Source organism: Gavia stellata, chromosome 5 (assembly GCF_030936135.1).
Source record: "Gavia stellata isolate bGavSte3 chromosome 5, bGavSte3.hap2, whole genome shotgun sequence".
Lineage (NCBI taxonomy): Eukaryota > Metazoa > Chordata > Aves > Gaviiformes > Gaviidae > Gavia > Gavia stellata.
The window spans coordinates 18,828,675-18,845,327 of record NC_082598.1 but is presented as its reverse complement, the minus strand read 5'-3'; the positions used below and the strand labels follow the sequence as shown (position 1 = coordinate 18,845,327).

General features: G+C 37.0%; 1 protein-coding gene across 3 annotated transcripts in view; it reads right to left on the bottom strand.

Moving 5' to 3' along the window:
- The window catches only part of SLIT2 (slit guidance ligand 2), a 268,516-nt gene that overhangs the window by 240,020 nt on the left and 11,843 nt on the right, over positions 1-16,653 (bottom strand). For all 3 annotated transcript variants that reach the window (XM_059818188.1, XM_059818185.1, XM_059818186.1), the window contains exon 4: positions 7,795-7,866. In XM_059818188.1, the coding sequence (XP_059674171.1) occupies positions 7,795-7,866 (72 nt within the window). The remainder of the gene's footprint in view (positions 1-7,794; positions 7,867-16,653) is intronic.

Genomic DNA, 16,653 nt, shown 5'->3' with positions numbered 1-16,653 from the left:
TACAGAAGCAACTGCAGTGTAACTTGGATATTAAAACCTCCAAGGAAACCAACAATAAAAGCTGCTAAGAATTTCACAAGGTTTTTTTTTTTCCTTAGGTGTTAATTAAATGATCATTTAACACTGAAATGTAAACACAACATTTTCATCTACTGACAGCATAGCCTATTATAAATCCAGGGTAATAAACGTCCTGGTGTTAATACTCTGAACCAAGTTCCCACAACACACTAAGATGCCTTGTCGTGTCTAAGGTTAAGCATCTAGACACAAAACAAAGATTGTGCCTACTCGACTTCCAGTTCAATTTTCCCATCGCCCAGTGACCTAGGTAACACTTTGAGCAATAAAGAATAAATTTAATTTCTCCAGCATTTTGTGAGGATTAGGAACAATTGTTGGCCTGCAATGACTTTTTATCCTTGGATTCTTTCTCTTCCAGAGCATTCCCCCAGTTCTAAAAGAAAATTCTGATGGTTTAAGACACAGAACAAACAGAACTTTAAATTAGGCTTTTTTCAATCAATTGGAACTGTTGGAGGGGAAGCAATCAACCTTTCTTTGGACTTTTCTCAGCTATTCAGTTACTTTAGGCTTTAATCTTCCACTCGCAGAAGAAACCTACCATCATAAGGACAAGCCTCTATACTTTCACATTTTCCCTTGGCCTGATTTATTCCTCTTTTCTATTTTTTTTTAATCAAGATGACACGGCTGCACTTAAGTGTCCACTCTGTGCAAGCCCAGACTTACAGATGTCCTCTTTATAACATTTCACACCATGTTTCTGCATCACATAATAATGGCATTTCCTCCGACATGCCTTTTTACTTTTCATTACTTCCTTCACTGAGATTCAGTTTCCTACTTAACTCCTGCCGAAAAGGTTTCCTATATCACAATTTACCAAAGCTTTCAAGGTTAACCCTCCAGGTACAACCCAGGGACTGATTCAGCCTGGACATGAATATAGTTACAGGTGACCCAAAACCAGTTACTTTCATTTTCATATTAAAAAGCAATTATCTCAGTTCTCTGCTCTGATCGCTATCATGTCAACAAAAATAGGATAATTATTTATGCTTGGGCCAAACAGGTAAAGGTAACAAAGCCATAATAGCTAAAGTAGATCTCTCAGTTACTCTGAATACCAGCACATTATTTTAAAAGTGCTATGGCTTGAGTAAGTTAAGTAATTATTAATATGATTCATGGTTTTGTATTAGACATATTTAAATATCAACACCTAATAGCATAAAATATTTTGAGTGTCACAGATATTTATGTTGGTCCAGAAGAAACACCTTAAGCCATATTTTTGTTTGCCTGGTGTTTAACATGATTTTCAAATTAAGGTTAATAGCAACTATAAACAGTTTTAGAGTGTTTGTTCTAATGAAAAAAATCAATAGTTATAAGAATCCCTACAGATGCCTTTTGCTGAAATTAGTCAACTATATCACTTGGTAATGCAGATTACATAAAGATTTAGTGATCTGCCCAGTACCAGAATTAGCTTACAGCCCCAGAAGTCCGTCCAATTTGCCATTTTATCCCATAGCAAGGGAAATATTGCTTGTGAAAAAAGACACGAAATAATGTTTTTATAATTAAAGAAATAAAGACAAGTTTAACTGCAATTTAAAGACGCCTCCCAATTATCTCAAAATTAAAAATACAAACATCCATCTTAAGAGAGCCATTTCACAAGAAAAAAGTTTGTTTCCAATTTTAAAAATCACATACTATTACTTCAAGTAACAACATTTAGTCTGATTTCTATATATTTGGTACACCATTTTTTTCCTGCACAGCATCATGGCAGGTGCTGTGAAAATTCAAAAGAAAGCATAGCTCAGGAAAAGCCTACAGATTAAGAGATTCTAAAGCAAAGGGCAGGAAGCGTCATGTAATGAATTTGAAGTCCAATAATTGCACACAGTGATAATACATTTTACTTTTTTTCTGACTACACTTCAAAAGTTCATTCTGGTTCCATCAACACTTCCACTCAGCTAAATCTAAGGCTGAATGTTTGCTGTTGCTAGGATAGAACTACTGCAAGTGGTACACTAAATGCATATATATAATTCTTGTTTCTGTGCTCAAAAAAAAAAATCATCTGATGAATTGTACAAGTTTTTGCAGCACTTCAAAAATCTCTAAAAAGTCATCTTGCCATCTCTAACCCCATATAAGTAGGGCTTGTGTCTGAAGCAAAGCTGCAGAGGTATTTTTGTTTTGCTCACTATGTTGTAAAGGATGATGGAGTTTTCAATATTGAAACATTATAGCAGGGAATGAGAATTGAAGGTAGAAGTGATGGCAGGACAAGAGAAAAGATGCACATGCAAGCCAAGTTGCATAAAGTATTCAAGCTCCTAATTCACTTTTCTCTCTAGGTTAAAAAGCGAGCAGGTGACAAAGAAGCAACAACCAGTCTTTATAATGTCTTACAAAAGTTTCTCCTAGGTCTTCCATACAAGAAATGGAATGCCAGAGATGAGGTATTACAAACCTAGCACAGAGGCAACATGTTTTAGTTACTTTAGTTTCTTACCGGTAATGAACCTCAAACATTTTTAATTCCTGTTTTTAGATAGTTCTATCTTTATCTATGGATTGCAATCATAGCAAAAATAAAACTCACAGAACTAAGTGACAGGGGACCTGCAGCGTACTGGACCAAATTCACTGTGAAAACACCCTAGGCTGAGGCAGTAAGACCTTGTATTAGCAATGCACTGACATAGCAAAGCTATGATAATGATGCTTCCACACTGCAAGAAAGTAGTAACTACCCTTCCGTATTAAATTAGGGATTTCTTTTTAGTGACTGGGTTACAATACCACAAAGCCAAAACTGTATACTCATTTTATACACATACTGTATGCAGTAGCTCTTCATTAATAAAAAATAAGTATCTTTCAAAATTATTATTAAAAACTATAGTCACTGTTCAAAAGTGATGCTAATAAAATAATACTGGTAATCAGAAACTAACTAGTATTAGAATTGGTATGTTTTTACCAACTTTTCTGTTCATGAGCCTATTATTTGTTTAGATAAAACAATTTAAATATTGTATTTGAACTAAACCACTGTGGTAGAAAAAACCACAAGAAGTCGTAACACTGGCAGGATGGACAATTTGTGGAAGGCTTATTTGTTTCTATTTACCTCTAAAAGGGTAAGACTCAAATCAATCATACAAAAAAAAAATACAGTTTCCTTGTACACAGGCTGCTAGAATGTCCCATAACAAATCAAAAACTGAAACGAATGACTAAAAATCAACACACTTTCTCAGGAAGGATCTAGCAACAAGGTGGCTTCACAATTAATGTTCCAATAAACCTTTAATTGCTGCACATCCAGCATGTTCCTGCAACAAGGTGGAACACACTGCAATGTTATTGCAGCACATACAACAGCAGAAACCTACCCATTACTCTTATCCAACAGCAGATCTAGCTCTCCAACAGCTAAAGGAGAGAGATTCACCAATATTGCCTTTTTAAAAGGGGAAACTCATTCTTGCTCCTCATTGGATTTTTAACATCCACAGCCACCTGTCTGCAGTTGGAGTAAGATTTCAGAGGCTTTGGGAAAATTTGTGGTTTCTCCAGAATTGTTAAAACAGATTCAGACTGAAGATAAATATCTTCTCTACAAAATTATGACTATAGTCTCACTTGCCATGACTACTGTTAAAAGGGGTATGACAAAACCATAAATTAAGCCTCAAATGCAGCTACTTTAGCAATAAGCTGACCAGCACTTAAAAGATATTTTAAAAGGCGCTGTTTCAGCATCTTACATACACCGTCTTTTTTCTTTTCATTCCTATCTGATGATTTTTTTTTCTTGGCAAAGGCAAAAACAAAACAACATTCACAAAAAAGGTATAAACGCAAATGATGCAAGTCACAAGTCCTCCTGCAGCAGCTCAAAAACCAGACCCGAGAGCCGCCTGGAGAACTTTCCTCCTCTTTGCGTCAGCTGCCCGCAGCCTTCCCCGCACCGAGAGCGGGCAGCAGCGCTGGGGTAGCGGGCTAGATGAGTAATGATGTTGGTCCGACTGGACAACGGTAACCCTGGCAACTGTAACCTGCAATTCCTGCCTAACCATTGTGGGATTTATTGTGGCAGGGGCCAGAGAGGCCAAGAGTAAAATGAAGCAGAGAACTATGGTGTCTGACACATCTAGTACCACACACTTTAATCATAGCTGGCAGAAATTAATTCAGGAGGAATTTTTGCAAGGGCCCCCCATGCAGCATGTTTTGTTGTTGTTGTTGCTGCTGCTGTTCTGGCCTAAGGTATTTTTTGAAGGGTTTTTTTTAATGTTAGTATTTTTTCCTTTAATTATTAGCTGTTCAGAATTTTTTTTACAGTGACTAACAGACATCTCAAAACTGTTTATTAATCAGACTATATTAAGATCATTTTTTTCCTTTAGAGGAGAAGCATCTTATTCACGATGTCTGTCTTCTCAAGTACATATATTAGAAGGAAAATGTATCTGATATCGGACCACATCCACTAGAAAGATTGTTTTTTCAAAGGCAATGTCACCTAACTTATACAGCAAATATCGGTCAGTAAGGAAACTTAACCTCATTCCAAGCACAAGAAACATAAATCAAGAGGGAAAAGCTTTGTGCATGGAATTCAATAACCTTTACATGCCACTGATTAATAAAGGTATCTTAAAACTGAATTTTCAAACAGCTTTGGGTCCAGCACTTGTTATCCTGCAGCAAACAGCAATCAATGAACTGTGATCTAACCAGCCAAAGTCAGCAGTCAAAATCTATTTGCCTCAGACAAGCACTCACTAGGCTGTGGGAGTTCTCCATACTAAGGTACCATCGCCAATGCTAGGCAAGTTAGTATGAGTGGGCATTCAGGTCACTGAAAACAACGCATCCCCTTCTCCCAGGAAAAATACTTGCTGAACAAGGACTTATATTACCCCAGGGGATTTACAACAGCACCTTTACTTTAACAGAGGTTCATGTACATTTTGGTTTGAAAGATACCTTGCAAGGTAAGATTAATATACCCTACAGCGCTACTCATACTATTTTTAGCATTAACCACTTCCTATTGAAATATTTATGTTAAAACACCTTTGCAGATAACTCTTAATGGGAAAATCAGTTTCTGCTTTGACTAAAATTATCCATTTTAACTAGTTCTAGGAGATTTCTGGGACTGTCGCTAGATCTGAAAGAAAGTAACCTGAAAAATAATTTGTTTAATTACCTTTGAAAATCAAGTGTCTTTAGACACAGAAAATAATGCACTGTCTCTTTTAAACTCTCAACCTGTAGCCTTCCTTTACTTACACTTCCCATCTGTCAACAAGTGCTTGTAATTTTATTACACTGTCCTGTAGTTTATGCAGAGTTGGTATTATTTTACAGAGTTCTGTTAATGGACTGGATAAATGGTAATGCTATTTAAACTAGTCTCCTGCTCCAGCAAACACAGCTGCAACTGTACTACTATTTCTAGGCAAACATCTTGACCTGAACACGCAGTGCTCTCTCAACCCGTCCAAAGAGAAATTGGAGCAGACAGCAAAGGGAAAGCATAGCTGGCCGCTGGCGGCAACCAACTGTGTCTAATCATAATTCATATACAGTGTACCCTCTTTCTTTTATATTGCATTTAGGCTACACAACAAGCATATGTGCTTCTTCACCTGGCATCTCATTTACAGCCAAGGGTCAAATGGTAATTATTATTCACAGAAGCTCAACAGTATGTTGAAAACTCGCAGTACACACACTGTTTGATTAGCTGTTAAATGCCAAAAATAAATACTAAAACCAAAGCATATTATACACTATTGATCATGTTTAGAGAACTTTAACTCTCCTTAGAAATATATTTATTTGGATGTAAATATACATAAGCATATACAATGATACATGTAAAAAACCAAATCATTTTATACTCTTCATAGTGATCAAGCTACATATAATCTGAAAACTGACGAAGAACATTTAAGCAGTATCAATCCCTTTGTTGGCCTGACATTTTTTTAATTGCAAATTTAGTGTTAAGCAACTGTAGATTTTCAATATCACTCATATTTTCTTTTAAACATGAATACATTATAACCAGACATTCACTTTCATGGTCTGATCAACAATAACCCTTAGGCAGAGGAAATTTAATACTGTGAAGCCAGTGATCTCTTACTTTCCACCATATATGCTATGAGCAGTTGTGTGCTTTATGTCTATCAAATATACAATTCTGAATTAAATATATTCAAGTATGGTTTTGCCTGAAGTGTGCATCCATTTCTGCAAATTACAGCTCATTTATATTTTATACAAATTTAGGTAACAACCATTACACTATAGGTGGAATAATAAAATGATCATAAGTCCCTTTCATTTTCCTTCCTGGTGGAAGTAATGTCTGATGGAAATTTTAAAAAAGAGACTCAATTGTTAATATATAAACCCACATATGAATATATTATAATATTATAGCAAAGTAAAATATTTTTGTTGTCAGAACAAAAGCCTTCAGGAGCTTTCTGGCCTAGTAATTTAACAACTCATTGCAGGGAAGTTCTGGAAACAAAATACACATCTAAAGCAAAGGAAAGAAACAAAATACACAGAACTAAATGTTTACACTAATAATAGAGTCATTTTCAGTTTACCGTTTCATATTACTATGGGAAAGGAAAAAATAACTATTATTTCACAGTATTAAACCAGAAATCAACTCCTAAAAATAAAAGCTTCATTATACCATTTGTTCTCAAGAATGTTTCCATATCCTAAAGCAGAAACAAATTGGAGGAACTCCACCTTCCTCCACCTTCACTCTTTTTTATTCCAAGCACACAAGGGGTGAAACTCAAAATCAGCAATTTCAACAGCAGAAATCTCACCTGAAGTCTAAAGAAACTTGTCAAATACATATCTAATTAAAACAGGGCTGAATTTGTACAACCTTTTCAAAGCCTACTTAAGCATGTCATGTTGTATCTCTTCCATACCACATACTGTAACTTAAAGGTACCTTAAAATTTATTTTGTTACAATAACTGATCATGTAGATAAATAAATACAGAAATCAGTATCTAAACTTTATTCCACATTTTTACTGCAACAGAAATAAGTGGATTGTTAAAAGGGCCAATGAGTCAAAACATTGATGTAAAAATATTGCCAAGGGTAAAATATTATCAAACCAAAGAATACAATCAAAACAAAAGCTCATTACCGAATTTGATACAGTTTTTATTTAAGGTAAAACATTTCATAGTTTTTTTCTTCCCAGAGTTTAAGTTACTACCTTTATTTTCTTTGTGAGGGGACACAGGAGCAACTTCTCCACAGACCTACAATTTGCCAGCGCTATGATTTTTCTGGTCAAGTGTGTACAGCCACAAAAACAGAACATCCCAAAACCAAAATGCTTATACAGTGCTATATCTCTGGGTCAGAACCTCCACAGGCATTTTTTATTTTTTTTTTAACACAGAAACCAAAAAACAAACAGGAGAAAAGGAAAGCCAAAGTATTTTTAGAGCAAAACTTCTCTAGTGAAGTGGGAATGGATGAAACAATATTTTGTCCCATAAAACTATCAGTAAAAAAAATAATCTTGCAAAGCAGTCAAAGAAAGTACTCAGCTTAAACAAAACATCAATGTTCCTAGATGCATTTTAGCCGTGTTTGAGGCAAAAAACCTAATGGAAGACAGAGTAATTCCAAATTTTCCAGAATTATCGTTATTTGGTTGTGCGTACTTACAGTCTGTATAACTTCGGCGTCCCCAGAAAGAGCAGTTCAGAAAGCAACTGGAGGTTATTTCTGTTTAGGCGCCTTTAGAAAGAAAAAGAAAAAGAAAAAGTTGTGTTAAATTACAAGTGCTATGCAACCACTTTGAGCAGGCATCCCAGTGCTGTAATAAGCTGATTTTAAAGACCAGAAAGGCTATGCAATGCTGGTCCATTAGCGGAGACATGGTCCAGCAGTAAATTTACCATGGACTAATTACATTTTCTGGTTTCCCCAACAGACCATATTACCTATTTTATGAAAGATTTTGAATCTCTGTAGTGTGAATCAATCACTAAGTCAAGACTCTATCCTGCATAAACAACCAGAAAACCAAAAATACAAAATCAGCAGTGTAACTTCAATTGCCCACCAACTCTGTGCTCCTCTTCGCATAATGAAGCAGATGAACATTTTCATGGTCACAAAATGTCTAACGGAACATGTATTAAATGCATATACTTAGTTAAGTGATGAGATAATGTATCTAAAGATCTGTATAACCTATTTAAATAAAAAAGCAAAGGAAGCTCTTACAGAAACCCTGATCAAATAAAAGTCAGAAAAATCAAAAAGTCCCAGCTTGTATTTGGCATTACAGGGGTTTTTTTGCATACTTTTTTTTTCCTATAGCTGTGAAGATACACCAAAAGGAAGTTAAATTAAAAAAATAAAACACAATCAGTTGTACGTAAGACAGTAAAAAGAAAAACTGCAACTGGAATCTGGAAGGTACCCATTTGTCTATGAAGTTTCCCATTGACCATGCTGTCCAGGGTCAAAAGTGCTTAGTTTGAGGTGACAAGTTCAAAGCCCGCAGTATTATAGCCATAGGCAACAGAATAACCGCTAGCCGAGACAAATATATTCCATCTTCATGATCTTTTTTTAAAATTGAGATGCAGATTATTCTTTCTAATGTGTATAAGTGACAGCCTGGGAGCATAAAGCCATACCAGTCAAGAATTCAAGCTCAAACCAGGTTTTTGGTTGTTTTTAAGCAATGCCGCATGCCACCTGCCATTCAACATACTGAAAACACTGCTTTGTCCCATCAACCTCATCACAAGTCCCAGTTTGCAATGCATGGTGCTTCTCAACACAATAATTTAAGGCATTCCTGGACACCAGACTGCATGGTATTATCTGATATTTATTTTATCCTTACAGTGGTTACATTACAAATGCCAATAGACTGCTACCAAGATATTCCACAAGGTGAAAAAATATATTGGATGGCAGTTCTGCAAAATTAAGTTTTAGAATTTCATAAAGCCTCAGAATTTCTTGTTAGTCTTAGGGCTGAATTCAAACAATTAAGCCTGTTTAGCCTCTCAGGGCTCATTTTTGATAAACACTGTTCCATCTAAAGGTCTTTAATGTAAAGGTTTTTCCATAAATTCCCATATAGATACACACACTTGCACACTCAAGATCCAGTTTTACATAGCTTCATGGTTTAGTTTACTTAGTTATTGCTCCCTTAAAGTTCAGTGTGACTACTGATGAGAGCAAAATAATCTGAGAAATATTCTTACATACCCACAGGTTTGCTCCCACTTTTCAAACCATAAGCAAGCAGTCAGCTTTTTAACATCTAGATATCCATAATTCACCAGTTTTAATGTCATGTTCCTTTTTGTTAGTCAAACACCAGAAATCCTAATTTCATTAAGCAGAAGAAATTTAAATCACACATTTAGAAGATTAAAAGAGAATTTAGAGTGAAAGAAAGAGATCCTGAAAAGGAAGGACTACAGTACTGGGATAAGTGAGATGAGTGAAGATGCAGTTTAGTAAGAAATAGAAAAAAAATGCTTAAGCCAGCAACAAGAAAAAATCTGAATTGTGATCTTGTAAGTCATATTTCCAAACCAGTAGAAGGAAAGTTTTCAATATAAAAGAAGGATAGAGCTATAAAGAAGTTAATGACTAGCAGAAGACTTCTGATTTGAACATTGCTTAAAAAGAAAACCTTACCTACATAAAAACAAGAAAGTAATGTATTTTAGTGTTCGTGGATCTACTGCATTTTCAAAATAAGGTCATTTAAAACTAGTTATTTTCTTACCTTTAGTAAATTTTTATATATAAAAGTATATACTAAGACAACAAAACTGAAGTAGTAGGAAGAAAGTAATTTCAAAGTAACAGTTACATTTGTGATCAGAAAAGAATGTGAAAATGGAATTCGTAGACACTGAAGCTGAACAAATGATTAAATAAGAAGAGAAATAAAATTCATTCATGCATTCTCTTTGCTAAATAGATAGTTCAGACTTAAACCTCTAAGTCCATGATTACAGATCAAAAAGTATATCGGAAAACATGCAGAGTAAGGACTTTGGGAAGTTAGTCTCTAATCAGAAGCTTTTCAGGACAAAAATTTCTGTTGATATTTTTTAAGGAACATTAGGTTCAGATGCTACACAATAATGGCAAGCTGTAACTGAAGGGGCAATGAAATCAATCAGTATCTGTATTTTTGTAGAAGTTCCATATAACACAAAAAAGACACTATAGTACAATGACATAATATTAATTGATGATAAAGTTCTTCAGGCAGGCTGCCTTTCACTAAATGCAACAACAGTCTTACAAGAACACACTTAGGATCACTTTAGAAGGATACTTCACAGGCGAAATACTTGTGCTAGCACCTAACTTTCTATACAAGCAGTTAATACCTCAGATCAGGAGTTTCTGGTATTACCTGTAGTTCACATGGCCCACACAGCTGAGTATACTGTTAACATACTGATGCATGGGCTGCTGTACAGACTTTAAAATCTAAATTATAGACAATAAATCAGGTTCATGAATTAACCTAACAATAAATAGCACTACCCTCATGATTCAACAGTTTCTAACAAGTGTGCTTGGCACTTAGAATTAGTGTTTCAACCTACATTTTTACTTTGCCTTTCAGAAAATTAAAACATTTGTTCTTTGAGCACTAAGTGAATTGAGGGAATACACAAGTTAAATAAATTACTGATCTTTAATGAATCCTGTATTTCATAGCTCCTGCTTTGAATAATTTCATCCCACTCATTGGAGTTTCTTTTAGTACTAAGATTTCTCTACCAAAAATCTGATCATTCCTTATCGCCTGTGCCTAAGAATATCAAACATTACTAATTTTCATGAAGGCAATAATGAAAAATATGCCCTTTATCATACTTCAGAAAGAGGCTTCAGCTACTCTTTACAACTAAGAAGTTATAACAGAAGCTTTCAAAGGGGTCAATTTACTGTTCTCAAGTTTCCTACAAGGAGATTTTATGAACTGGACTTCACTGAAATGAATTTTTCAAGACTATAATAGATAGTTCTGTTTAAAAAATGCTATGAATTCACATGTAAGTGAAAGTGAAAAAGGATGCAGGGCAAATCTGGAATACACAGCCTAGTATCCCAGTACACAACAGCTTCCAGTTAAACCATCACTATGAAGAGTTTTCAATCTTTGAGACCGAGCCACAAGGAGACCAGAAAACACATTCTTATTTTAAAATGGTTCACTAATATACATGGTTATCCAATATTTCCACTTTTTGAGGTGACCTCATGCTTAATTTTGAAATAGCAATACCTATCCAGAACACACAGACATAATGGAACAGGAGTGAGACAGGCACGATCCCCTTTCTCTCTGGAGCTGAAACTTGAGGTAAGCACAGATGGATCACAGAATCCATAACTATAGATTGCAAAGAATTACAGCTACTGAAGAGTAAAAACAACCAGAAAAACTCCACCACTTTCTTTCAGTGTTTGTTGGCAGAGACCTTACCACAGCTAGCTAGCAGGCAGCGTATCCCCCAGGATGTGAGAAGAGAAATTTCAGTTGCATCAACTAAACCGCTCTCCCAGAACTGGCATGAAGTTCAAGGTGAAGCACTGAAGAAACAGCAACGAGTTATTCCATACTGCTACTGTTCAGTTTCTTGACTGAGCTAGAAAAATTTGCGTTTCTCACGCAAAGGCAGAGCGCTCAGAAGAGATGAATTGTTAAAGGTGTAAGCAACAGAAAGCGTACTGGAGAATGTCTTCTAACATTGCAATACCTTGGACCGTAAAGTCCCCTGATAGGGACCAGAAATAAATCGATGAGGGTCCAACATCATATAATTCTTTCAATTTATCAAAACTGAGGCACAGTTGCAATTAAAATAGATATAGCTTCTTTTTCTTCTGTTACTGAATGTACCTTTAGGAATAGATTGGGCAAACTGACAGACTGGCACAGGTAAATTTTCGAGCTCTTCCTGATGAATTCAAGTAAAGTCCACATACTACCTAAAGTGAAGTAAAGTATTTTAAATACTTCAGCTTAAAACTCCCAGAGACCAGTCTTCCAAACACCGCAAAGACTAGAAAAGCAACTTCAAAGCAAAGTGATGGAAGAAGTATACAGAAGGATTGATTTAAGGACAAAGAAGGAAAATCTTTGATAGGTGGGCAGGTGAAAATACTCTTTAAAGGAAGCTCGATACCAATAGGCAGATAAAAAGTAGGTACAGACAAGCAATAGGTTGCACTGTGAAGCAGACAACAGTAAGGTAAGCAAAAAAATTGGCTTGATTTGAGTTACTGGTTCTAGAGAACAGGCTAGCTTTGCAGAAATGGGTGCATATCTGGGTTTTACTTGTCTTCTGCATGAAGCCAGAGGATATGTAGAGGATGACAGAGTTAGAGGTAGAGTGAACTGTGGCAAGAGCACATTACGCTCTCAGTGACACATATCTTAACCTATGGAAGTCTGGCCATGCCACCAATCCGTTCTGATGTCTCTCTCAAGTTTTCATGCCACAATAACTGTGATCCAGTGTCAATCATGCATAGGGAAGAAGGGAGAAAAAAATGAATCTTAATTACACTGTCTTCAATGTAATCATCTGCAATTGCTATGATTCACGAGCAGGTCTCTATTTGTTTCCCAGACTTGTTACAACCTTCACCGCAACTTGCTTCTGATCCCATTGTAATCAACTACATACAGCCAGAGATGCTGTATGAGACTGCACAGCCTCTCTGGGCAACTGGGTTGTTTAGTGCTTGACTGTCCTCACGGTGAAGAAATTTTGCCCTTATATCCAGTCATAACCTCTCATTTCAATTTATGCTTGTTGTCTCACCACAGCGATGAGCCTGGCTTGAGCTTTTTGATAACCACCTCACCGGCACTGGAAGGCTGCTATTTTGTCCCCCACAAGTTGTCTGCCAGTCGTCTGCCACAGCCTATCCTATTGGGTGCACAGAGACCAAGAGTGTTCTGAAACTCTAAATACAAGGCACAGATGCATTTTATTCTACCACCATTGAGTCAGGAAGAAGGATAGAAGGCTTTCAACTCACACAAAGTTAATGATAGCAGAAGTCATTATTTTCCATTCCTCCTTTGAAGTGAGTGAGGGAAGTAAATACACCATCTGCGCATAGTAACACACAATGCTGTATAGCTTAGAAATTGTACTCTTCAAAGGAGCACATCCACACCTACTGTTTGTCAGCAGAAAACATTACTATCACACCTATTTAAAAATACCATGTAACATCTTTTCACTGAAGCTCATTTGCAAAATATGCATAAACTTCAAAAGCACACAAACATTTTTTCATTAAAGTTCAATTTTAAATGAAAGGACATGTCAGTAAACAAACCACTGACTGCTCATGCAACAGCACTTTCTATCCACAGTGACTGAGCCCACCAGGCTCCTCAAGTAGTTTCAACAGGTTACAGGGTTATGCATCTGCTGGGAAGGTCTAATATCAGTTCAGGCTTTATGAGCTCAGGAAATACAGAATCAACCTACAAAATTATCCAACTATCTTAAAACAGAGAGCTAGTACACAGCACCCAAATTATCTCCATGGACTGGTTTAAGCCCTAAAAACCTAACCCTAGATATATAGGGTCAGAATAATAGACATCAAAATAAGTGATGCCTATTTCCTCACCAGAGAACTTTATAGAGAGCTTGACTTAGACTTAGATCTGCAAGGAAGGCAAGCCTTACTACTTTCCTACAAAAAATGTGTTGCTATCTGCCAGAGGCAGAGAACATCTATGCATACGTGTCCAAAGCCACAATCTACTGAACTTCAACACATCTGGCAACTGCTGACTGTGAATGTGACTTGCATGAATATGTCATCAAGTGAGAAGGCGGTCTAATAACTAAGAGCTAAGCAAAAGATTGTGCCAGTTTTTCCATTAAGAATTCTCTGCAAAGATCTCTAGTCAAACTACTCATAATCTCATTAAACCTAGCAATATCAAGTTTACTGATCACATGAATAAAAATTGGAATCTGAGAAGTTTGGGGCTGATCTTACAGCATTCAGATGCTTAAGTCAAAATTTTCCCCAGGTCAAGAACCACTTAATCAGGGCTACACTTTCCAGGCTAAATAGTGACTAGCTAAGAAAGATACCTCAGTTAGTTTCAATTTAACATCAAATACCAATTAGTTATTTGTTTTAGTAAAAAAACGTTCTGAAAGGAAAAAGAACATAGACACTACTGCAAACTCAGGTTCTCACTTGTGTAGGAAATGGTAAAAGTTACTTTGCAAAATATAGTACTACATTGTACTAGTGTACACTACTTGAACCCTAACATATTTTCTATCCTTCATTTTCTTCTCACACAGGGTTGATGTCAAGTCCAAAATTACCACATTCCTCCCCTACCCCAATCAATTCTTCATACATTATGCAGAACAGTATTCTGCATGGAGAATCAGGAGTCTATACTCACTTTGCTTCTTTTAAGAGGTTTTCCAATATAAGCAGAGATAGGACAAGCTCTTTGTTTACTTGGCTTTTTTTTTGTTAAGAAGAAAAAAGAGAAACCAAGGCTGTTGTTTCCTGGAAGCTTCCATGTTCCTTACCGTTTCAACAGAAAGGCTATTTCTATAAATAGCTGGTCATTACTCTTACTAATTCTACCTATGGCATTCAAAAAAGTGTGAAAAACAAAGCAAAAGCCAGGAAACTACAGGCTGGGCAGCTGCACCTCGATGCCTGGGAAGGTGATAGGGCAAAACAGAAGCTATTCCTAGACACAGTAAGGACAAGATGATTACTGGGAGTAGTCAGCACGGATTTACAACTGGGAAAATCATGCCTGACCAACCTGATAGCCTCCTACAATGAATAAGGAACTTGTCAGATGAGGGGAAGGCAGTGGATGTTGTTTATCTTGACTTCAGTAAAGCTTCTGACACGGTCTCTCATAACAGTTGTCCTCATAGACAAACTGATGAAGTACAGGCTACAAAAGCAGATGGTGAGGCAGACTGAAAATGGTCTGAAGTGCCAGGTTCAAAGGGTTGTGACCAGTGGCACAAAGTCCAGCTGGAGAACAGTCACTAGTGGTGTACCCCAGGAGTCAGTACTGGAACCAGTACTGTTCAACATCTTCATCCACAACCTGGAAGATGGGACGGAGCGCACCCTCAGCATGTTTGCTGATGATACGAAACTGGAAGGAATTACTGATGCACCACGTGTGTGTGCCGCTGGTCAGAGGAACCTGGACAGGCTGAAGAATTGGTCAAAAAGGAACATCATGAAGCTCAACGAAAGGGAAATGCAAAGTCCTGCACCTGGGGAGGAATAACCCCATGCACCAGAACATTGGAGAACAACCAGCTGGAAATCAGCTTTAAAGAGAAAGGCCTGGTGTCCTGGTGAACAAGAAATTAAACTGGAGCCAGCGATGTGCCCTTGCAGCAAAGGCCAACAGAATCCTGGGCTGTATTAGGAAGAGTGTTGCCAGCAGGACAAGGCGGGTGATTCTTCCCCTCTACTCAGCACTAGAGAGACATCTGAGAGCTGTGCCCAGTGCTGGACTCCCCACTACAAGTGAGACATGGGCATACTGAAGCAAGCCCAGAGAAGGGCCATGAAGATGATTAAGCAGACAGATTTAAGCACCTGTCACAACAGGAGAGGTTGAGAGAGCTGGGACTGTTTAGCCTGGGGAGGAGAAAGCTCAGAGGAATCTCAGTGTGTATAAATACATCATGAGTATAAGTGAGTGATGCACTTCCTTACCAAGTAAGGAAGACTGAGCCAGACTCTTCTCAGGGGTGCACAGTGAAAGGACAAGAGGCAACGGGCACAGACCAAAATACAAGAAATTACATTTAAACGTAAGAAGAGTCTTTGACTGTGAGGGTGGTCAAACACAGGAACAGGTTGCCCAGAGAGGCTGTAGATTCTCCATTGTTGGAGACATTCAAAACTCAACTCGAAACAGCCATCCGCCATCTGCTCTGATTGACCTTGCGTTAATCAGTGGCGTGGGACTAGACAATCTACAGAAGCTCCTTCAAACCTCCACAATCCTGTGAGGCAAATTCATTTTATAAAGTATACCACAAAGAAGGAAACAGAAGTTATAAAACCTCCATGAAGTAATATAGGATCAAGTATCAGATGAAGCAAGGATGATCTTTGACAACACCTGGGATTACCTCCAAGAAAAAAAAAGCAAAGAAAGAGGGGAGGGGAAGTTGATCTATTAGATGGAATTTAGCTAGAGTTTGGACAGATTGTTTAGAAGGGCCTGCAGATAGTCTAGATAGGTTTGTAACTGTCTTTCTGGCACTGAGTTACCACAGTAAGTCTTTGCTCAAGTATTTTTCTGTAGCACCTGCACAGGCATCCTGCCAAACTAAAGTCAGAAAGGCTGGTGTGTCTTAAAAAAATTAAGGGAGACTTTGCCACATTGTATTTGATTATCAGTCTAGACTATTATTAAAGACAAGCCAGCACAATGCACTACATACTATGAAGGAAAATAAAACATTTCTT